This window comes from Balaenoptera acutorostrata, chromosome 5, assembly GCF_949987535.1.
Source record: "Balaenoptera acutorostrata chromosome 5, mBalAcu1.1, whole genome shotgun sequence".
NCBI lineage: Eukaryota > Metazoa > Chordata > Mammalia > Artiodactyla > Balaenopteridae > Balaenoptera > Balaenoptera acutorostrata.
Window position 1 is genome coordinate 46,797,433 of NC_080068.1, and position 22,874 is coordinate 46,820,306.

Genomic DNA, 22,874 nt, shown 5'->3' on the forward strand with positions numbered 1-22,874 from the left:
GTTATCTATTACTGCATAATAAACTACCCTAAAATTAGTGGTATAAATACAATTTATTGTTTCTCATGATATTGTGCATTGAATGGGCAGTTCTCATGCTTCACATGTTGTCAGCTGGGAAGCTGGAATGGCTAGAAGAGTTGAAATCACCTCACCCAGGCGGCTCGCAAGTTGGTGCTGGTGCTGGCTGTTGTCTAGGAGCTCAGCTAGGACTGTGGACTGGAGTCTTCATTCTCCTGCATGTGGCTTCTGCACATGGCTAGGTTGGGTTTCCTCCTCTGCATGGTGGTCTCAGGATAGTTAAAGTTTTTGTATGGCAGCTAGCTACCAAGGGTACAAAAAAGGAAACTCCCATGCCTTATTAAGGCTTTGGCCTGGAGTTGGCACCGTGATCATAGAAAAGCACCCCAAAACTTAGTGGCTTAAACAACAATTTTGTTATCTCTCACAATTCTGTGAGTTGATGGCTCAAATGGAAGGTTTCTCTGCCCCATAGGAAGTTATCTGGTGTGCTGTAGTCATAGAGGGTGGTTGTTGATTCTGAAGCACACCTGGCTGCGCATTAGAATACTCTGGGGAATTTCCAAAAAATACCCTGACCCCAGCACACACCAAGTGGATTAGAATCTCTTCCATTAGAGTCCAGAAGAGATTTTTTTGAAAGCCCTTCAGATGATCCCAGCGTCCAGCTAGATGGAGAACTACACTACATCTGTAGAGATGGGTGTGAAGGTAGCTGTGGACTAAGCATGAGTCGTTCTCATATCACCGTGTAGGATCACAGCGTTCACATGTGGTAGGTGCTCAGCAGATGTGTGTAGACTGATTGACTGAAACCTGGAAAGAGCTTTAAAATCTGGAAAGTTAAGATGATGCTCATTGAAAAGTTCAGGTTAAATCTACAGATATATTTATAAATGTATATCTTTAGTCACAAGTAGAAGGTACTTAAGATTATGCCTTAATTGTGCTAGTTGGGCAAGTCAGAATTTTCTGCCAACCATTTTATTATGCCACTGTTTATAAAATACATCTTTATTTTAGTTATGACATCATGCACATCTTCCACAGTCCCAAGTGTTCTATGGATGGAGAAAAGCCATTGATGTGGCATCGTGCATGGCAGTTGTGGTTTCCTTCCCCTCCCTCCTCTTTTCTTCTTGTCCTGCCTCTTCCCTTTTATCTCTTCCTTTCCCTACTCAGCAGAGAAACTTGAGAGGTACTAACAGAGCTGAAAGTGTTAATTTTATAGATTAAAAAAATGAGTCAGTGTGTTTTTGTCTCCACCTCCCACCCCCTGCCTCATTCTCTCTTTTCAATCAACATAGTTATAAAGTCAAGAAGAAAGAGTTGATTAGTCCCCTGATGCTCAGCAACAGCAGACAACAACAACAACTGTAAAACAGAAGTTTCATATCCTATTTTATTTGTTTAAATTCTGCCTCTTTGCAAAAAGTATTTGAAGCTGCACAGAATATAATAACATTGCAGAAAGTTAATAACATATAAAAAGAAAATTTAGGATCTTGAAAAAGAGGATGTAGCAATATGATAACGATATGAACTTAGCAGAATTTTCTGAATGAGTAAGAAATTTATCATGGGGTTCCCGATAGGGCAAGAAACAGTTTACATAGCCGTAGTTAGCAGAAAGAAGGAAGTATATAGTGATTACTCAGAGATGGCAAAGAAACTTCTGCTGTGTGACCTCATGGGGGACTTTGTGTGTCTTGACAGCAGCACCCTTGACAACAGCTTCACAACAAACACCAAAGTAGTTTCGATATTGCTGTTCCTCGTAGCTGAAGACATAACGTTAAAGCCATACTCAGTGAAGCTGATCTTCTAAGATGATGTTGGATTGGAGCTGATCTTCTTAACATACCCATTTGTTTTCTTCTTTTATTTTTTATCAATTTCTCCCTTGCTTTCCTTTAGAGTTTTCTTTAAGTCACAGTATAGATGGATGAGTTGTGTTTTTCACCTGCTATATAATTTTGTTTCCCCCTTAGTCTACCATTTACTAATAGAGAAATTTAGAGCTTATTTTTTAGTTTCTTGGGATCCTTCAAAGACCCTATCTTGTTTCGGTTTCCATTTCCCATTTGGTGACACTTGTTGATGGAGGAGAGGCTGGCAGATTATGTAGTTACTCTGGAAAGTGACGGACCAGGACTCAATGTATGTTGATGTTATTGGCTATGGGCAAGGAACACTTTTCCTCTTATGACTCTGCAGCTGTAAAAGTAATGATGCAATTCAGAGCTGCTTAGAGTATTATGGTGGCAGGTATGGGTACAGATAGAAAAGCAAGAGGTGCTCTGCTTCTTCCAGTGAAATGAGCTAGCAGAGACCTCCCTTCCCAAACACTCTGAATCCCACATTTGGCAAGTTCTTTCAGCTTAAAGTCTTCTGCTGGTGTTGTCTGGTCCTCAGAAGTAATGATGAGCTGAATCTGAACTGAATGGAGAAGGTGATGTTTACCATGCAAAATTTGTTTGCGTAAACTTGGATTTCAGTTGTCTTTTTCATTTCTCTTTTGGCAGCAAACATTAATGCTTGAGGACATGCTGCCACTCATTTTTGGGAAGCACCAAATATTTGGTTTTTATCTGCATTCAGACAGAATCAGTTTCAAGTTGTTTCTGTAGATATTAAAACATAAATATTTAGATAAAACAAGTTTATAAATTATGTAATTTACTCCATAATCTGTGGAATTATGAATTTTTTTCCTATGGTAGATTGAAAAATTTATTGAACACTTACTTTGTAAAAGACATTATAATAAGTAGTTAGCGCAGAGTTGGGGGCTACATTAAAAATAATAGACATGGTGATAGTCCACTGTAAACTTCCAGTCTAGTTAAGAAGTAAAAAAATTAAATTAAATTCATTAAATTATTTTAAAGTAGAATGTTTTTAAGAAACAGAATTATTCAATGTAGTAAGAGTTGAACATGAATATGTTTGCGGCACCTTAGAAAAAAGAGTACATTGAAGTTAGAGATAGGTTCAGAATAGGTAGATTTTAAACCAAGGATTAAAAGAGACAATCAACATGGGTTGGTAGAGATGACTGAATTAGGAATGAGGAAGATTAGGATTATACTTTGAAAGTTGTCTTGTGTTATCTGGAAACTTCTTGAGATGGAGAACTTGTCTGATAATAATTTTCATTACAATATTAAAATAGAATCAATAAGTTACTTTTAAAATGTGAATGCGGCCCTGGTGAATGACTCATTTATTTCAAGTATTGGAAACACAACATTGCAGCATGACAGAATAATTTTTTTTTACTATTTTTGACATTTGTTTTAATAGATATGATGTATACATATCATACACATATGTATATACATATACTTATGTATGTATATATACACACACAAATATATATATATGTATATAAAATTTTGTGTGTGACCCCAGTAAGTTCCTTGATGTTCAGATAATATACTTTATACAATTAATTTTTTATCTATCATCCTCAGGAGTGTGGATGATCTTCATGTTTTATTTAAAGCATTATACTTCAGTTTACCATATCATGACTTTTTTATTTAGAAAGGTATTTTTTTGCTTCTATTTAAAGGCTAAAATTCTGAAAATAATATATTCAGATCTCTCTTTGGATCTTTTAATTTTAAAATTTTAAAAAGAAACTTTGACTTTATTTTGGATTGTTTTTGCAACACTTGTATTTGTGTCTTAAGATTCTTTTGATTTATTTTCAAAGGGGTCTCTGGAATCTATATTTTAAAAACCTGAAAAATGAGTCTTTTACTTATACACGCAAAATAGCTGTTAATATTGTAGTCCTACTTTGTTTAGACATACTCCACTGAGACAACTAATTAGTCATGATGAGAAAGATTATTCTATGATTTTTCCTCTTTTTCATTTATATTGTCTCTGTCAAGAACCATTATCATCCATTCATTCATCCATCCAATCATTTATTCTTTCATTTGTTCATCAAATATGTATTAAGTACCTACAATATGCAAGAGAATGAGCTGGTGTCTGGATGGGTGAGAAGAAGCCACAGAAGTGACTAGATCATGAGACTTTGGGAGACAAATATAGGAAATGTTAATTTCCATAAGTAAGGGTTAAGTAATGTGCCTTAGGAATTTGCAGATAAGAGTGCTGCAGAAATACTTTTTCACTTAAGTTGACCTACTCCATCCTGGTTTTTTTTGAATGCAGGAAAATGTTTTACACCTTAGCATTTAGTAAAACAAATGTGATAGAAGATATCTGTTCTCAGCTCAAAAAGCCTAGAATATGCCTGGCTTTTTCAAGATATTTCACATTGTTAGTACTTTTAGTTTTTATGGTTAAAATACAGACATTGTTAAATACTCATTAAAATGACAAAAAGTATAAGGAGCTATCTGCCCTCAAAGCCCATGTTCTTTCCTTTCCTTCTTACTAAAGAAACTTTAGTTGCAAAACTGCCGTGCTTTTTGAGAAGTGCTTATTATGATCTTTCTTCATTTTTCTTTTGTTTAATTTTATACTATATTATTTTCAGAGGCAAAATCAGTGAAGGCTTGGACAATTTAAAACGTGTTAGTCCCGTAGGAGAGACATACATCCATGAAGGACTAAAGCTAGTAAGTTCTTTTACATTTATGAGTATGGGAGAGATTGTTTTCTTACTCTGTAATGAAATAAATTGTAACTCTCTGGTAAAACTCAAAAGACCCCATTACATGTTTATCTTAAAATTAAAAAAAAAAATGCTTTTAGTTGTTCTAGGGATAAGACAGATAGAAAACATTTACCATGGTGATAAGAAAAGTTTGGATGACATTTTGCCTTTTATGGAATTTTCCATTTTCTCTATGGCTATATTCAGAGAACCACATTTTCTATGTGGTTATAGTCAGCCAAGGCTAAAATCTTTATCATTTAAACCCTATACTAACTACTCTATAATGTGAATATATGTATATTTCAAATTAAAATAGTTAACACAAAATACCCTGTTTTAAAAGCCAGTTCATAATATTTCGATTTTGTCAGACTTAAAATTCAGCTTGATGGAACATGCTGGTTAAAAGTTAGGATTAACTTATGAGTTGGACAATTACTCTTCATTTTCAGGCAAATGAACAAATTGAGAAAGCAGGAGGCTTAAAAACCTCCAGTATCATAATTGCTCTGACAGACGGGAAGTTGGATGGTCTAGTGCCATCATATGCAGAGAAAGAGGTGAGTGTTGAACTGAAACGGTTCTTTACACCCCAGTGTACTTGGCTGTATGTCTCTGCATGTATTAGCCTGACATTTGAATAATTCACCTCTCTGTCTTCCTCTCTCTGTCCCTCTCTCATTCTCTCAATAGGCAAAGATATCCAGGTCCCTTGGGGCTAGAGTTTATTGTGTTGGTGTCCTTGACTTTGAACAAGCTCAAGTAAGTCCAGCAGATCTGCAGCCTTTAATCTAAATCACATAACTGTCTTAAGGAGAGTTTATCAGATTTTTTTCACTGATGACTTATTATGACTCAAATCAGTCATTAAAGATTTCCCATGTCTTGAGCTCTATGTTAATAATGTCTGAATTTGACAGGCTTCATTACCTAATCAAGCTGAAGACAAAACTCTAATTTTCTTGAACATTTATTCCATTTGAAGGAACTAATATTGGAAAAGCTGTTGGATTACAACAATATGCATACTCCTCTTCTTTAACTCAACTGACAGGATTATCATGACAAGTCTTGTTCAAATGTTTTAGTTTGAAAACTCAACTCAGGAGTTCAGGGATTTGGGAAGTCTGTGTAGGAGAAATCTTTAATAATTTTCCCTAAAGAACCAATTTTTTTTTCATGAAGTTTTGAGGGTTTATGTGTTAAATTTTTTTCCCCACTCACAAAATGATTTTACATTTAAATATTTGGTTGAGTGTGACTGAGACTCCTGTGTCTCATGACATTTACAGCTAGTAGAAGCTCTGAGCTGTTTTGAAATTGAAACTTGATGCCAGTGTAAAGGGGCTGTGCCTGATCTCAGTTCATTTTCTTGTGATGCATTTAGAGTAACACTAGTCCCATCACCTTCAGTTCCTGACAGTGAATTAATCCGCTGGTGTAATTTTTCAAGTGAATGTAATTGACGTGTAATGAAGTGTATAAAGTGTTGTATGTCTCAACCACCTCTCAATTAAATTTTCCTCCTTTATCTAAAGCTCGAAAGAATTGCTGATTCCAAGGAACAAGTTTTCCCTGTCAAAGGTGGATTTCAAGCTCTTAAAGGAATAATTAATTCTGTGAGTATTTCTCTGGGGTCAGGAAGGGCTCGTAATTTTAGATATATTTTAAACTATAGGAAGTAATCTTGATATCCAGTTCAGTGGGTCATTATCTTGAAGAAAGAAGTTAAGAAGGAAGTTTGTTGGGTGTTGCAAATGCAGGGAAATTCTAAAAGATCTGGATTTTGTTTGTTAAGTGAGATTTGGTATTAATTCTTGCAAATTGAGCTCTGTGAGCCTGGGTTTGTGATTTCAAGTTTAAGATTTTCATAAACAGTCTCAGAGCACGCTTTGAGCATGGAGTTCCTCACTGTCTTGATATCTTGAAAGTTTTATAGGCTTTATAGAAGAGTAAAATAAAAATTTGGATTGGAATGTGTGATTGCTTCCTCCTCCAAATATGGTATTTCTTAGCTATCAGTTAGGCAACTCGAACGGGTGGCAGAGTATTTGACTGCAATTGTTGTTCTTTCCATTTTAATGATTAATAGTTTCACTGGAGCTCATAATATTTCTGTTTGGAATTCAGTTGAGCTGTCTCTGGTGATCATTAGAATCCGGGCCATCCTAAACAGGGTATGGGGAAGTGGAGTGATGAAATGCAAAGCAAAACTCCTGGGCTTTCACAGCTGAGGTTTATGTTTCATTTTACTGCCTTTTGCTAGAAGCACTAGGAGCAGTTGCTATTAAGTATTTATGATATTTTGGTAAACAACATCCTAAAATAGAAGTGGATAATATATATTCTCTAAGCCAAAGTTTTTTCTTTAATCCTTGGGTATTTATTGAAGGAAAAAAAAAAATCTCAGTTTTTTTCTGACATTTGGTTCTGGAATTTAAAATTTGTTTTTAAAAATCATGTTTTTCAGAAACACAGAGTGAGATTTATTGCATTTGTTTTTGGTAGTATGTAGGCTTTTTTCCTCTTAATAAATGGATCTTTTCAGGAAAAACATACAATTTGATTCTAAAACATATCAGTATGACCAGTGGACAGGCCCAATATAAGTGCAGAATGGAACAGAGATTCAATTATTTTAGGAGTTTACATATGTGTTTAGTTTTAGGAAAAAATTTCAATGTAAAAAAGTAATAAATATTTTTGTAGGTGGATTCAAGGTACATACTCTACAACTGTGATTTGTTTTACAATATAGGAAAATGTATTGACAATGCAAAAGGGAGGATAATTTGACCCTGTAAAAAACAAATCAGTGTATTGTATTTTAAATAGAATTTTATTGTACTTGGGAATTTGCAGTTATTTTTATATTTATACTGGGAAGGAGAAAAGACCTCTGTGGGTTTTCCCCTTTGCAATTTTTTTTCTCTATATAAAAGGATTAATTCAAAATTCTCCAGGTGACTAATTGACTTTTGAAAACTCTTTTTGTGGGTTATGACTACAAATATCTCCTTCAAAAAATTAGTAGTTGACTACTGGAGGAGATAAAGTTGTTATTGTTTTATTATATTTATTTGTTCAATTTCACTTTTTAAATTTGTATAAGAAAACTTTAGAATGGAATTTCGAACTACAGTGTTTCTCGCCTGAAGTTCTTGATGGACTTTAGCTCAAGTAAGTTATGTCGAAAGATTTAGCATGAACTTAGACAAATTTGCGTTATTTTAGCCACACATTATGAACAAAGCCTCCTGAATTTCATCTGGAGGGGGCTGATGGGTATAGCTATCATCTCATTATAGTTAAACTGCAGCTATTTTGTCACAAAAGGAGTTGTAAGTGATCCTGAGGGAAGCCAGCCTCTGGGGAAATCCTAGCAGTAACTTGGGAGAGGAGGCAGGTAGACAAAGGGAGCATTACAATCAAAGCTGATCTCACTGATGGTTGAGATTTCTATCAACATGATAATAGCTTGGGATTTCTGCCCACTTTGTAGAAATGTAAGGCACTAAATCAAGCACTTTATCTCTCTTCAGGGCAGAGATTGTACCACCTCTGATAATATACAAAAGCTGTACTTCTGCCTCAAATTTGAATTACCCTTTATATTTACAAAGTACCATCTTATCTTTAAAAATTATATATGGTATTTAAACACATATAGTGTATTTCAGGGTAAGAGCTGAGAGAAGAGAATCTCTCTCTGTTCTTTATGGTTTACCAAACTAATGGGTAACATGGTACTGTGGAATGTATTTACACAAAGCTAAGCAAATGGAAGAAATCAGAAAATTTAAATCTTTCAGATGTTTGGTACTCTGAAGGCAAAATATTTGCTAAATTGGTCGATAATTTATTTTTCCTGCTAGAAGTTATTTAAATACATCTGGCCTTATTAATTGTCAGTGCATTAATTTCCTTGAAATTAATCTTTAATTGAGAAAAAGTGATAACATGGTTTTCTTGTTTTCTTTGTCCTCCCTTCCCCTGCCCACTAAACTCCAGTGACCTAGATGGTCTGGTCCCTATTGTAAAAGATATCACATTTTGTTAAGGCATAGTTTGTTTAGAATCAACTTTTTAATCAGCAAGGATAAGAGTTTAACTTTGGAGCCTTTCTTCATTATAGTTTTTTGAAAAAAGAAGAAACACTGTAGTAGTTCTAACTTTTATAACTTCAAAACAAGGGACTGTAAAAGGCCTTTGTTATGAACATATTAACAACTTAATACCTTTTCTAAAATTTATTTGATTCGGAAAATCATTTTAATGGTCTATTTTAATTTGGAGGGAAATGTATCATTTCAAAATTTTTAGATTTCTATCCCGGCAAACATGATACGTATGTAACCTTTTTTGTACTATTGGTTTAACCTCTACTCTTAATTAGCATATATGAGGGTTTGGAATTCATTATCTCAAGGAGGTACTGGTGAAAAACTTTTCCTCTTTTTTACCCTTCTTTTCCCGTTGTATCATGTATTCTTTCATTTCCTCATTTATTGAGCTCTTACTATGTTAGGGCATGGTATTAAGCTTGGAAGAGGGGGACACAAACTTATATAAGACAAATTCTTTGTTCTAAAGGGGCTGGAAAATGACGATTCGAGGTTTGGAATATCGTGGTGCCCTGCGAGAATTACAAAGTGTGGGAATTTGGAAAAGGGAAATTTCAGTGAGTCACCCTATGTGATAAAAAGGAATCCTGTAATGCAGTATGTGTTAAAATACCAATATAGCAAGAGTAACGCTGACAGAGCGGTGGAATGAGTTTGGTTATATGAAGTCATGGGAGGCTTTTTGTGGTGGGATCTGAACTGCGCTCTGACAATTGGAGTAGATTTAATTAGAAACAAGGAACACAGAACTTCAGAAACAGCCTGGGCTGAGTGGCTGAGACACAGGAGGGTTTGGCTTGGATGGTGGAATGATGTGGGGGATAAACATTGGTAGGTAGGTTGGATCCAGATTATGGAGACCCTCAAATGTTTGAGTGGTGAAATGGCTCTTTTTGCATAAATAGTCGAGGAACCATGGAAGATTAATTTAGAGCATGAAATTTATAACAGTGAAAGTTTACATAGAATATGCTTATGGTAATGTATGGGATGATTTGAAAGATGAAAAGCTGTGTTATGTCTCTTGCAATAGTGCTTGTGAAACAAGGTGAAAGGAAACCTAACATAGTGAAGACAATGTGAGATTGGAAAATACGAAGACCTGAGTGTGGGTTCCAACTCTGCCACTGCCTAGCCATGTGACCTTGTGTACCTCCTATAGTGTAATCTCTCTGAGTTTTAAAATTCTCATCAGTCAAATGAGGATAATGATATCTATATCAGTGAATTGTTTTGTGAATCAAATGAGATAATGATTAAGAATGATCTAACTCAGAAGGGCTGACTTTAAAACATGTGGTAGGAAGCTAGGAATGGCTGGAAGCTAGGACCATGTAGGATGGGATTATTGATCCTTCTGTAGGATAGTCCACGGAGAGAGCTGGCCAACATTCTAAATGATCAATGACTTAGGTCTAAAGAGGGGTGGTATTGATATGTGCAAGGATCAAATCTAGCAAGTGGGTCATAACAACAAGGATTTCTAGATGGTGTAGCTACTCAAAGTCAAGTATCTGGCTGTGCCCTAGTTCCGAATTCTCAGGGCGTAGGTCTAGGACCCAGCCGACAACTGGAAAAGAAGATTCAGAATTCCCATGGCAAAAGCTATGTAGAATTTCAGGATCCTCCATTCAGAAAAAAGAGCCACAATTCTTGTGGGAGAACTTGTGGTGCTAATTAGTGATTCAGAGTAGAAATGTTACTTTGTTAAGGGGAAACCACAGCCCCAATGGACTATAGTTCCTTAGGGCTAATTTCAGGCACTGGGATTCTAGGTCTTTCACAATAAAACTAGGTCAAGGACTGCAAGGGAAGCAATTAATAAATTCTCTGCCCGGGTCAGAATTATGTCAGGAACAGGGTGGGGCTGAACCTCTAGGTATGAAACTGTTTGCTCTGTCTGAGCCAGGCTCTGAAGGCTCTGGCAAATATTAGCTGGCAAATACTAGTTGTTGTTAAAATTGTGATGGCTGTGAAAACTGGAAATAAAAAGGTAAATGTGGGAAGCTTTAAAAAATTAATAGAACCTGGGAGCTCACTGGATATGGATGAAAAGGACAGAGAGGACAGTCAAGTGTAACTTGGGCCTTCCAACCCTGATAATATGAGTATCTAGAAGCATTGAAAGTGAATGCTGTTTTCTCAGAGGGGTCAGAGGGTTAGAGGACAAAGTGGAATTGGGCAGGAGGGCAGGGAGAGAAGGTGAATTGGGCCTGGGAAGAAATCCCGGTGGGGGGATGTCGCTGAGGGAAGTGGAGATCCAGGGAAATGTTCAAATCAGAAAACTGCAGAACTGAGTCATTCTTCCTCCTCTTGTTCTTTCTCCTCTCCCTTGCCCACCAACACAAGGATATAATTCTGTTTTCCACAGATCTTAGAATTGTTAAACAATTATTTTTGGTTTCTTGGAAAGGTGATTGTAGAACTTTTATTTGAAAATAAAATTGTATTCAAACTAAGATAAGCCAGACTAACCTGTGAGTACCATGTGGTTTCTAGTGCAGTGTTTCATAAGGCAGTGCTGTGTAAGAGAACATTGAAAATAAAACAAAACCACGATTAGTGAATAACAGGGAAAGAATAAAAATCAAAGTGATGTGGAAAAGCCCCTCCTTTTTTTCTAAAAACAAGACCATGAGATATTTTACTCTTTCCAATTACTTCCATAAATTTTTTTTGATAGCACACCTCAAAAATATTAAGCATAAGAGATAAATCAGTTGTGAAGCTGTTTTTATAGATAACCCTGATCCAAAAGAATTAAGAACACTGCATCCTAGGTGATGGCAGCAAAGTTTCTAAGTACCTGATGGGGAAGTAAAGGAGCCTAAATAGGAAAGGAATGATCACTCACACATGTAGGAAATTTAAATAAAACTGTAATAGATTGTTTACTTTTTTACTGAAAAATGTAAAATTTACATTTCAAAAAGTAACTTCATTCATAGTGCTGGAAATATAAGCTTCATTTGACCTTTGGAGCCAAGTTGTTTGTCTCAGTAATACCTATTGTTGTTATTATTATTTTTAAAAAGTATCTAAGAAAGGTGTCTAAACTATGTTTTAATGGAATGAGAAGACGTTGCAAAATCATTTTCTCTACAGGAAGATCATTTTCATAGAAGAGGGTACCTAATAAACATTCTGATAAGACTTCAGCTTAAATGCTTTTAGCAGGTTCTGCTATGAATGTCGACTGCTTAGTTGTGGAAATGTCTATTTATAAAATTATGGCTTAATGAAAAACCTAAAGTCTGAGCTAAATATAAAGATATATTCACAGGAAAAAAAAAAAGCCAAACTGGTACAACTTACTCAAAATTGGAAATCAGTTTCTAGGACTCTTTTTAAAAAGGACTGACTGGGCTTCCCTGGTGGCGCAGTGGTTGAGAATCTGCCTGCCAATGCAGGGGACACGGGTTCGAGCCCTGGTCTGGGAAGATCCCACATGCCGCGGAGCAACTGGGCCCGTGAGCCACAATTACTGAGCCAGCGCGTTTGGAGCCTGTGCTCCGCAACAAGAAAGGCCACTATAGTGAGAGGCCTGTGCACTGCGATGAAGAGTGGCCCCCGCTTGCCACAACTAGAGAAAGCGCTCGCACAGAAACGAAGACCCAACACAGCCATAAATAAATAAATAAATAAATTTAAAAAGGACTGGCTGTAGCATGAGGCTCACTGTGCGTCAGATTCTTCTGGGCTTCTATTTATCCAAGGATCTTTAGTACTGAATATAGATAAGGTGTCTCCTTATAACATCTTTCACCTTAATGGTTAGGAAGGTTGGGACCGTATTTCCCACCTCTTCCTTTTTTTGCCTAATACAGTGTTGGGTTAGTAGTTATTGCCTAATTCATGTTTATCAATGAATGAATAAATAAAATCCATGCTTCTTGAAAATATTTTTATATTTTTAAAATACAATTATGGTGTGTTTAAGCATTAAAAAAATCAACTCCTTTTTTCTACCAGAAAATACTTTATTTTGAATTGACTTCTGATTCCATATTACTTTGACTTTATCCTCTTATTTATATTCCACTGTATTAAGACTTTTGGTTACAAGTGACAAAAAAGCAAGTTCATACTAGTTTAAGGGGGAAAAAAAAAAGAAAGGTATTGGCTTATCTAACTAACTGGGTGGTCCAGAGGAGGAAATTGCCTCAGGTACAGTTAGATCCAGGGAACCAATCCATGTTCTTAAGGTCTTCTCTCTTTGGAAGTTTTGCCTGTGATTCTATTTGCCTCATTCTCTCCTTGTTCCCATGAGTGGCAGTTGAAAGTAATTGCCAAGTGTTTCAGCTTACATGGGCCTCAATTAGCAAGCCCATTGGAAAGAGAGAGATGTTGTCTCTGGGCATCAGTATATTCTGTCCCAGTTAAGGACTCTGATTGACTCAGTTGAGTCAAGTGCTTATTCCTGTAACAATTACATAGTCAACAAACATATTTGGACCAGCTTGAGTAACCTGCTCACCCCTGTGATGAAAGATTGGGAGCAAGGTGGAGAGGGCTAATGATTGACAGCCTCACCAGGACCACATGGAGTAGAGAACAGTTTCTCCAATAGAAAGGGAACACTTCAAAGATGTGTAAGGATGAAAAAATGTTCTGGGTAGGGAAGAAAAATCAATAGTATTACAGTCCACTGTATTAAAATACATTTAAAATATTTTTGACATATTCTAATAAGGCACTCCATTCCTTCTAAATTCCAATTAACTAAAAAATACAAATAGAAAATTTGCTTTAAAATAGTCATTTAATTTACTGAAATTTTATAATCTTGACATCCTTTGTCCAATGGTCTATTTGCATTTGCATGATAATTTTACTTAATAATATTATTCTTTCCTTCTTTCTTTGGTTGGGATTGTAGTGTAAGGAAATCAAATCCATTTTGGAAAAATAATTACAGTTTTTTGTGATATTTTGTGAGAAAACTAAAGTGGTGGCATTAGGTTACATAGCCAAAATTAAGTGCCAAATGTTTATTTCTTAACATTAATCTGTTGGGCTACAAAAGAAGATGACCTTTAGAGGCTCACTTGTTTTTGAAAGCAAATTCAGTTGAGTAGAAGGACATTAAAAAGGGGGATAAAATGGTTAAGATTTATGATTAAATGTACCATCAGTGTAAATTATGACGCGTAAATGCGTAACTTCTCAGTTATATCTCATTTTCCCCCCTGAAATAATAATTCCTAATTTATTTGGAAGCATATTTTTGAAAACTTACTGTGTTCAAGACACTTTTCTGATGTTGGGTTACAGAGATGGATATGGTACCCTTGACTTTTCTGAGCTTACAATTCTTAGGGATATGTGTTTGTAAAGTCAATAGAACTGGTAAAGTTTTTTTTTTTTTTCTTTTCTATTCTTGTTGCATAGGGAAATAGTTTATTTGCCGTCTGGATTTCTGAAAAATCAAATAGAACAAGTATAGACTTATCATGCTTGTCAGGTCTATTTCATGTTTTATTTAATGAAACAAGGGAGTGGGTAAAGAGGACTAATATGAAATAATATATGCATCAAAATGAAAAACATTTTGGGACTCAATTTCTTTAGATTCTGAACAAATAGTACATTTATTATTACTTTACCCCATAATTTCAGTGCACTTTTTATGGAAAGTCTATTTATCCTTTAGGAAAGCATTAAATGATTATTCTGAGTTTGTACTAAACAAAAGAAAATAAAAAAATCAAAGAGATATAAACTTTTGTTTCATATCACAATGCACTTTGGGGCGTATTTCTATGGTATAGTGAGAAAGGAAGAGCTGCTAATATGATTTGGTATGAAAACTGCAATTATAACATGCAGAAGAACTTAAATGTTGTTTCGCTATTTTGTTTCACAATTTGTGATATGGGAATAATTTCACCAACAGTATAATCAGAACTACTCATCTGTTATGTTTGGAGCAGAGAGGAGTAAAAGGCAATGATTATAACTTACATTCTTCCCTAGATTTATTAGAGTAAAAGTTTGTTTAGAATTTGTCACTTGTGCTTATACTACTCACTTACTTGCAAAGGGAGAGAAAATCCATATTTAGAAATGGGTCAGTGCAGAACATGCTGTATTGAGCAACTGGCATTTTGAAGCTCCAAGCATTTAAAAAAAACAAACACAACCAAAACACATAACTACAAATTGCAATTGTTTTTCATTGACGTATTACCTCTTACAGAAAAATACATTTGGTAGGAATGTTTCACAGCTAGAGAGAAAATAAAATCATATCTGAATGTTGAAAGGTAAAAAAGCAAACAAGAAAAGATTGTGAGAAACAATCTTTCCAGTTGTTTTAGCTGCTTATTTTATGCACATGTGTGGCTAATTACTAACGCTTCATTTTAGGGGGATCTTTTTTGGGGAACTAATGCTGTGCAGTGATTTTTCCTTATGAGATTTAAACTTGGAATGCTTCATATTTGGGATGAACTCCTGTAGTGCTTAAGCTTCTCAGTGAGTCAGAAAAAAAGTAGCTTTTTTTTTTAGACCTTATTATTATTCTTACTGATATTTTCTGACATGCTGTATGACATGGAAATTAGCAGTTTCTATTTGTTAGGATACACTGAAGGTATTTGTAAATTATCTGTAACGTTCTGTTGTACATTGTGTTATATACTCAAAGTCAGTGTTAGAAAATTATTGCTAGAATGAATATTTTGAATTTTGAATAAAGTTAAAAATGTTGGAGATGTTTGGGTAGCATATTGAATTTAAGTGTGAAGAAATAATCTGTTTTTTTTGGAAAAATCTTTTTATTTAGAATTGACCTTAAAAAAGAAAGTCACATTCATTCAATGGGACTTAATATCCTTTTGCTCTTTCACATATACTATCCAGAATCAGCCCTCTTTTTAAAAGAAGATGCATATCTTAAATTTGTTCCTTTTCATGTTGTTTTTATTGTTTCTTTTTCTCTTTGTTAAAAAAAATGTTATTTTTGCATTTGGCTCAATGCCTTATGAGTGCTATTGATTACCAAAATTTGAACTATACAAATAAGTTTTCCTTTCATTGTGTGTGACCAAAGATGTGATTTGATTGACTCAAGTAGCCCCTCATTAAGCTCTGTAATTTTAAATATACTTAACTGTTTATTGTTACATACCCCATTTATTTGTCTTATAGCCAAAATGCTTGTGCTTTTTATTAGAAAGTTTTACATTTACTCTTCAATTAATTCAATAAATATTAATTGAGAAGCTGCTGTTTATAACATTGTGTTATATACCTTTTATATTAGATTGGTTTTAAATATGAAGTATTATTATTCATTATAAAAGTTTTTACATAGTTTCTTCTGGAATGGGCTCTATTTTCCAAATACAGTAGCCTTACCATCACCATTTAGAAATTGGAAAAAATATAAATTTTTAAAATCTGTCTTGGTTTATACTAGTTGTAGGAAGTGGGTTTTTGTTTGTTTGTTTTATTTAAACTGGATGCTTGATCTTCAAATCATAAGACCTAGATATTGCTCCCAAATTCAACATGAACTTCCAAGACACTGTAGGTCCTAAGTAATATTTTACTTCATTCCCCCCCATCTTAACTAATTCCATGCTAAATTTTATCTTGGATATAGCCCAACTATAATTCTTTATTAATTAATCCCATTTTGTCTTCAATGCCAGAAGAAAAAGGCCACAGCTATATTCATTTTATGCATTTTTTAAGGCCATGATATGGCTTTTACTACTTCCTACATGTTCTATATTTGTCATTATAACATGTCCATTATGTAAACATGTTCAGGTACTTACAAGATCTCAATCAAAATATGGTTTCATATGTAGCTTAAAATATCTAAGAAAGAAGAAATCAAGTCTGATGCTATCTGGTTGTTTCTGCTGTAGATGTTTCCGTGATTAACACTGTCACTTCACCTGGTTATTATTCAGTCCTTATAAAGATCTGATCCTAACCCTATAGGCAAGCAGGATAAGAAATTGCTTTGTGGCCACTGGGATTCTTGGAAGAGTTGTGTCTCTGACTTAGCAGCGGTTCTCACCCGGCCACAAATCTTGCCAGTTCCGGCTCCAAAGTGCATATCTGCCCCTTGTTGCTCTGTATGCAAATTGGGCCTTTAGTGAAATCCTGCAGCCTGACCACATGCACTAGACGCAGACTCGATCCAAATTACTTTGGAATATGCCTGGAATATCCAGGGTGAAACACCATTCTGATACTCCATTCAAGTTGAACTTCTGGGAAGGGACAGCACAATGGAATCTACTTTCATCTCCTGCCAAACATCTGTATCTCAGAGAGGCCAGCGGGCAGAGCTGACTCCTAAGGCTGCATCTGGTTTTTCCACTAACCAAAACTAACCCAGAGGGGGCCATTACCAACCTTATCTTATCCTACCCCACTCCCTTGACAAATAGAGAAATTCCGTGAAATTCATGTTTACAGCGTTCACCAAACTATTGAGAGTATTCTGATGATCTAAGTTATACAAAGAACGTATCGAAATTGTTTACAAGTTAGAAACAACAGAAAATAAATAGCTATAATTTGTAAGGATGAACGCTATTGTTCCGCCTGCAGTTTTATCCCAAACAACTCAGAAGAGGGGAAATACTTGGATTTTCACTTTCTTATGACATGTATTCAAGACAAATACATTTAAAATAGGACAGAAAGTTTTGATAATGAGAAACAACAGTGACGGTTACAGGGATTAAATATATAAAACCATCTTTAGTCATTTAATTCACAGTTTGGGACAGCAAGCTGGAATGTAGACGCTTTACACAAAGTAACAGAATTTAGAATTCTATATATTTCAGCCTCTTTTCTATTATAGATTTGTATTGGTTTATGAACACAGGTCTTGCAGATGGTCTCGTGTATACCATCAGCTGCTCTGCCTAGACCTCTCCCTCCTGGAAGTTCACACTTTTATCTCCTACCCAACCTGTGCCCTGTGGGTGTAACTGTAGGTTTAAAGACCCTGTGGTTCACAGATTCTGGAGGGAAAGAGACTAAGAAAAAGAGTAACAGAGGGACAGACATGTAGGCAGACCTTGTTTTCCAATGTTGGCATCCCATTTTAGAAAATGTTTTCCCTCATGCTGCTTGCGTTTCTTGCTTTACTAATGTTTATGTTGCCTGCATTTCCATGTATAGGGATTTTCATGGTTTAACAAAATATCCTCCTGAGGCTATAATCCTGTCCAGGTTGTTTGAACGGTCGTGCATTCACATATTCACATTCATATATCAGTATGAATGCGTTCATGACATGAGAACAGCTATGTTGAAGTGGAATATTTGGGGAGATAGGGCAAACGTGGATCGTAATTGTGTTTAGAAAAAGAGTGTCTCTGTGTGTCTAGCAACCCAGGTGAGACAATGAGAGGGGAGGGACACAGACTCATTTAGTCTGTATCAAAAATTTGCCTCTCCACGTCAAGAAAAAATAAAGAAAAACCAAACCAAACCAAACAAAATCACCAAACTTCTGCCTTCTGGCTCTGAATGTGCCTTTCTGTTCCCAGGACTCAGGCAAATTCTAGAGTTTTAGAACTATGAAACCTAAATACCATTGACATCATTACTTTTACGGAAAAAAAAATCTGTCCTAAGATCGAATAACAAATTAATTTTTCTAAGTTTGATTTTAGTTTCCAAGTGCTTGTTGTGTTCTTATACCAGTATTAGGACCTCTGGTAGCTTGTTGTTCTGGTAGCCTGGCTTGTCTTTTAGCTTCTAGATGATGCTGAGAAGTAAAAAGTACAAGTGTTTTATCTGTGCAAAACCAAATTTGAGAAAGAAAGCGGTAATAAAGTAAGACAATAGAGAAAAATAAATACATAAAAAGAGAGAAAGTGGTGTTGGGAACTTTAAAACAAACCTGTAAAAACCCCATAAATAAAAGTAAAAGCTTAGTGACATAATTTTGAAGGAAAGAAATAAGCCCGATTTTAGATTGTTTTGGATAGTATAAAAGGTGTCCAGGCAAAACAAGCAGGTAAATTTCACTAGTTTGTTGGATATTAGGTTTTGTAATGGGTAGACCATTTATCACAAGTCTGGAGGGTGGCAGAGGGCACTGATTAGAGGAATGGGCTTTGGACTCAATCAAACCTGGGGAGATCTGGCTCTGCTATTTAAAAAGCTAATTGTTCTAGGACAATTTTTAAAAATCTCTCTAAGTTCCAATTTTCTCATCTGTAAAATGGGGATAAAGATAGTATGCATTCTTAAGACTTGGAAGGATTAATTGAAGAAATTTATATAAAGTGCTTAGCACAGTTCCTAGAACATAATAAGCACCCAAGAAATGGTAATTATTATTATTGTTAGAAATTCTTTTGAATTTTTGACTGCTGCTAGTTGTACTGAATTTACAAAGTTTGACTTTTGTCATCCATATTAACATTTGAGGATTTAAAAGTAGGGATTAGATAATAATGTACATATTTTTTTCATTTATAAATATTCCTTAATACTAATATTATTTTTTAAGTGAACAGATGCTTCAGTAGTATACTTTTTTCATGGTGATCATCAAGTTCTTTGCCAATTTATATATATATATATATATATATATATATATATATATATATATATATATATATACACACATAAATGGACTCCAAAGTCTCAAATGATGCAATTTTGCATCTACTGTGTCCATGACTTAGAGAACCCTGGTTTTATTAATAGCATTTGGTTTGTCTTTAAATTCATTCTATGGTGCTATTAGCTCTCTTGATGTCAACTAAGGCCGACCTTTATTGGAAACTATTTTCTGTTTCTGTTGAGACTTAATGAAGGCAGATGGCAACATATATTTAAAGAAACATCCTTACAAGGTCCTCTGTTGTACAGGTGATGAAAGTGCAGAGTATGAAAGATAATGCATCAATTATCATACATGGGACACCTGATCCAATGTTCAATCAATCAGTAACAGTATTTAAGTTGGTAAAAATTAACTAGTGTTCAAAATAGTTGTCCCATCTGTCAGTTGTCATTTAGTGATGACAATTTTAATGTAATAGGTCCATTCTGAGGTCTTGAGCATTTGAACTTGTGCAATTACTTGGTGAGACTAGATTATGAAGTGCTTTTTATTTATGAAAGTGCTTGTTTAAAAATTTAATGTAAACTATTTGCATACGAATATTAAATCACAGCAACTTCTAGTTGTTCTTTTCTTAAAATAGCAACATGGTAAACTCTAGATAGAAAAACCAAATTTAGAGCAAATTTTATTTTCTAAAATGCATACACTTTCTTCTCTCCTTTCTTTCCCCACCACATTTTCTTGCTCTCTATTTTATCATGTGAAGATGGTTTAGGTGAACTTAGTTTCAAATTATGGGTCTCTGGATTTCCAACCTTTAAAATTTTTTGAAAGGCTAGATGCTTTTTCACATAAATTAACTTTATTTTGCTTTATCTTGGTCTTTTTATGATTGTTGATTTACTTACTAGATAGACATTTTTAATATTCTCATTAATTCGTGCATTCAATCTTTATTCTCTAAGTATTTTTTGTTGTTGTTGTACTGTGTGTGCAAAGCAATGTGCTAGTCCTGGAAGGCTAGCACAGTATAATATGATCCCATTTCTATGCTCAGAGTTTGTCTTCTAATAGAGGAGGTGATTCAACACTCAATAAGATCCTAAGAAATAAAAAAATCAAAATAAACTTTAGAGAAAGGTAGGTAGTGTTCTGAGGGGGATTCATCTAGATTTTGTCAGATGGTGATGCCAATTTAATGACTCATGGTCTAAACTGCTTGTCTTTCAATGAATGTGTTACCTGAATCACTTTTTCATTCAATAATATCATTTCTATAGAACTCATTTTGTTAAAATAATTAAGTATGAATATTAAACTAATGTAAGGGTATTCTTATATATAAATGTATATTATACAAGTTACTGCAAGATGTAACCAACCTTTAGTTATTCTTAATCTCTGTTTAAGGTAATTTAATTTTGTTAATCTCAGACTTGAATAGAACATAAATTTCTAAGTTTTCCTGAACTTATTCTTGAAAATCAAAATACTTTACAGGGGATAAACAGGGTCTGACTTCAGAACAGTAGACCATCAATGGCCCTTGAAGGTGTTTATTCTCCAGTCTTAAGGAGAGCTCCGTTAGAATTGATCATTTGATCTTGCTATTAGAACTACCATTTTAGAAATGTTTTGATGGAATACATCAAATCAAAAGAGGAAGTCAACACAAACATTTGTCTTAATAGTTTGAGATCTGATTTAATTATGGCCAATATTTTTAGGAGAAAGAAAACCAACATAATTTCAGAAATTCACACAGGTCATTCTGGGTTGCACAGTCTTTGACACAGCTTTTGGAAAATCTCTTTATAATTTCTTGATTTACCTTATTCTAAGGAATTTTTAAAAAATGATTTCTATTTCCAATAGACTCAATCTTTAAGCCTCTCTCATAATTTTCTTGATGTTTAAAACATTTTTCTGTAGTGCTGATAGAGGTGTGCCTAAAATAACTAGTAAAAAGATTGTAAGCTAAGATCAGTCAGTTTCCTTAACAGGATTTATTTTAAAATAAATTCTTTCAAGAATTGTCACCAGATAAAGTAGATTTGGGGGCTTTATGTTTTCTTTTGACTGTCCATTTTCGAGGCTCAATTCTCACTTTTATTTCAAATTGGTCAAAACTAAAGCAGTAATGCCCCAATTTTGTTAGTTAGGGTATTATTAGCTTCATATTCCTTTGGCAAAACCTTTTTAGCTTCATATTCCTTTGGCAAAACTTTTGTATTCTGTTCCCTTCAGAGTCCTGTTATCTGAATTATGTCAAAATATTTAAAGATGTTAGTGATTTGAGATACTTCCCTTCCAAGAGGGCACATTAACCTTTGACAATGGTCCTCAATTCTTAAATGAACAAAGGTACTCACTCATCAAAGGAGTGAGTGTTGATTGTCAAACATAAAATAGCAGACCACAAGGTGTTTGGGCCCTGACAGTTTTTGGGTGACTCTGGAATCTCTTTGGTTATTTATGAGCTTAAATAAACCTCACTTGGAATTTCTCAGATATAATATTTTATTCTATTTGTTTCCTAATTACTAAAACCTCAATCACTAAGTGAAAAGTGGATTCACTGGGAAATGACCTTAAAAAGTGCAAATGTTCCCTCTTTCAGAGAGGCATATTCAGCAACTAAAATTCCGTGATTTGACCCAGCTGTATTTTAGAGTCTGACAATTTATATTTCCACTGTTATTAAAGAAAGCACAGAAAGCATTTCTGTATCCTGCTACAGTCCTTCCTTCCTGTTTTAGTTATGAGCAGGAGATGCTAGAAACTACTGTACATCATCTGTCTTTAATGTCTGTCAAGAAAGAAATGTCGTTCAAATATCATCTGGAACTTGTCTGCCTTTGCTAATGTAGTGCAGAGCAGTTCTAAAAATAAAGGCAGGATTGTTGAGTCCATTAGGAGCAGCTTATTTCATCATTGTTGTTTTTCGCTCGTAGCCTTGTGCCTTGTATGGTGGTTTCTGTTTCTGAGAACAAGCTAAGAAGAGCCATTCTGTTCCTGTGCTCTGGGAATGCTGGAGTAGAGAGTCTGTCTTTTTGAGAATAATATTTGGCTCATACAAGGGGCCTGTGTTCTGCAAGTGTAATGTTTGATGCATGTAAGGAGGATTAGCGTCTATGGGAACTGAGGCAGAGAAATTGAATAGAAATGCCAGAGTCAAATAAAGAAGTGTTTATTTATTGATATTATGTTGAACCTTTTAATAGAAAACATTCAATTAGCATAATTAAATAGGAGGTCTGATTTTGCTATCTTGTTTTTGCCTGATGAGAAATTCAGCATTGATTTTATGGCTATCAGGAAATTTTAGTTGTCTTTTCATGTCTAAGGTTCCCAGACTTTGAGGCAACAACCCACTTTATCTGTGCTTATCTGTATTTATTTTAATCAAATAAGGGTTCCTACAGAATACAATCTTAGAATATATACTGAAAGACGACACAGAAATTTCCTAAGAGCTTGGTAGCTGTATATGAGATGGTTAATAAAATTTTCTCTGCCATCT

At 34.7% G+C, this 22,874-nt stretch overlaps 1 protein-coding gene across 1 annotated transcript in view; it reads left to right on the top strand.

Annotated features, from left to right (window-relative positions):
* The window catches only part of ANTXR2 (ANTXR cell adhesion molecule 2), a 154,600-nt gene that overhangs the window by 11,193 nt on the left and 120,533 nt on the right, over positions 1-22,874 (top strand). Inside the window, exons 4-7 of the mRNA XM_007165603.3 lie at positions 4,544-4,625; positions 5,119-5,226; positions 5,360-5,428; positions 6,205-6,285. Of these exons, the coding sequence (XP_007165665.2) occupies positions 4,544-4,625; positions 5,119-5,226; positions 5,360-5,428; positions 6,205-6,285 (340 nt within the window). The remainder of the gene's footprint in view (positions 1-4,543; positions 4,626-5,118; positions 5,227-5,359; positions 5,429-6,204; positions 6,286-22,874) is intronic.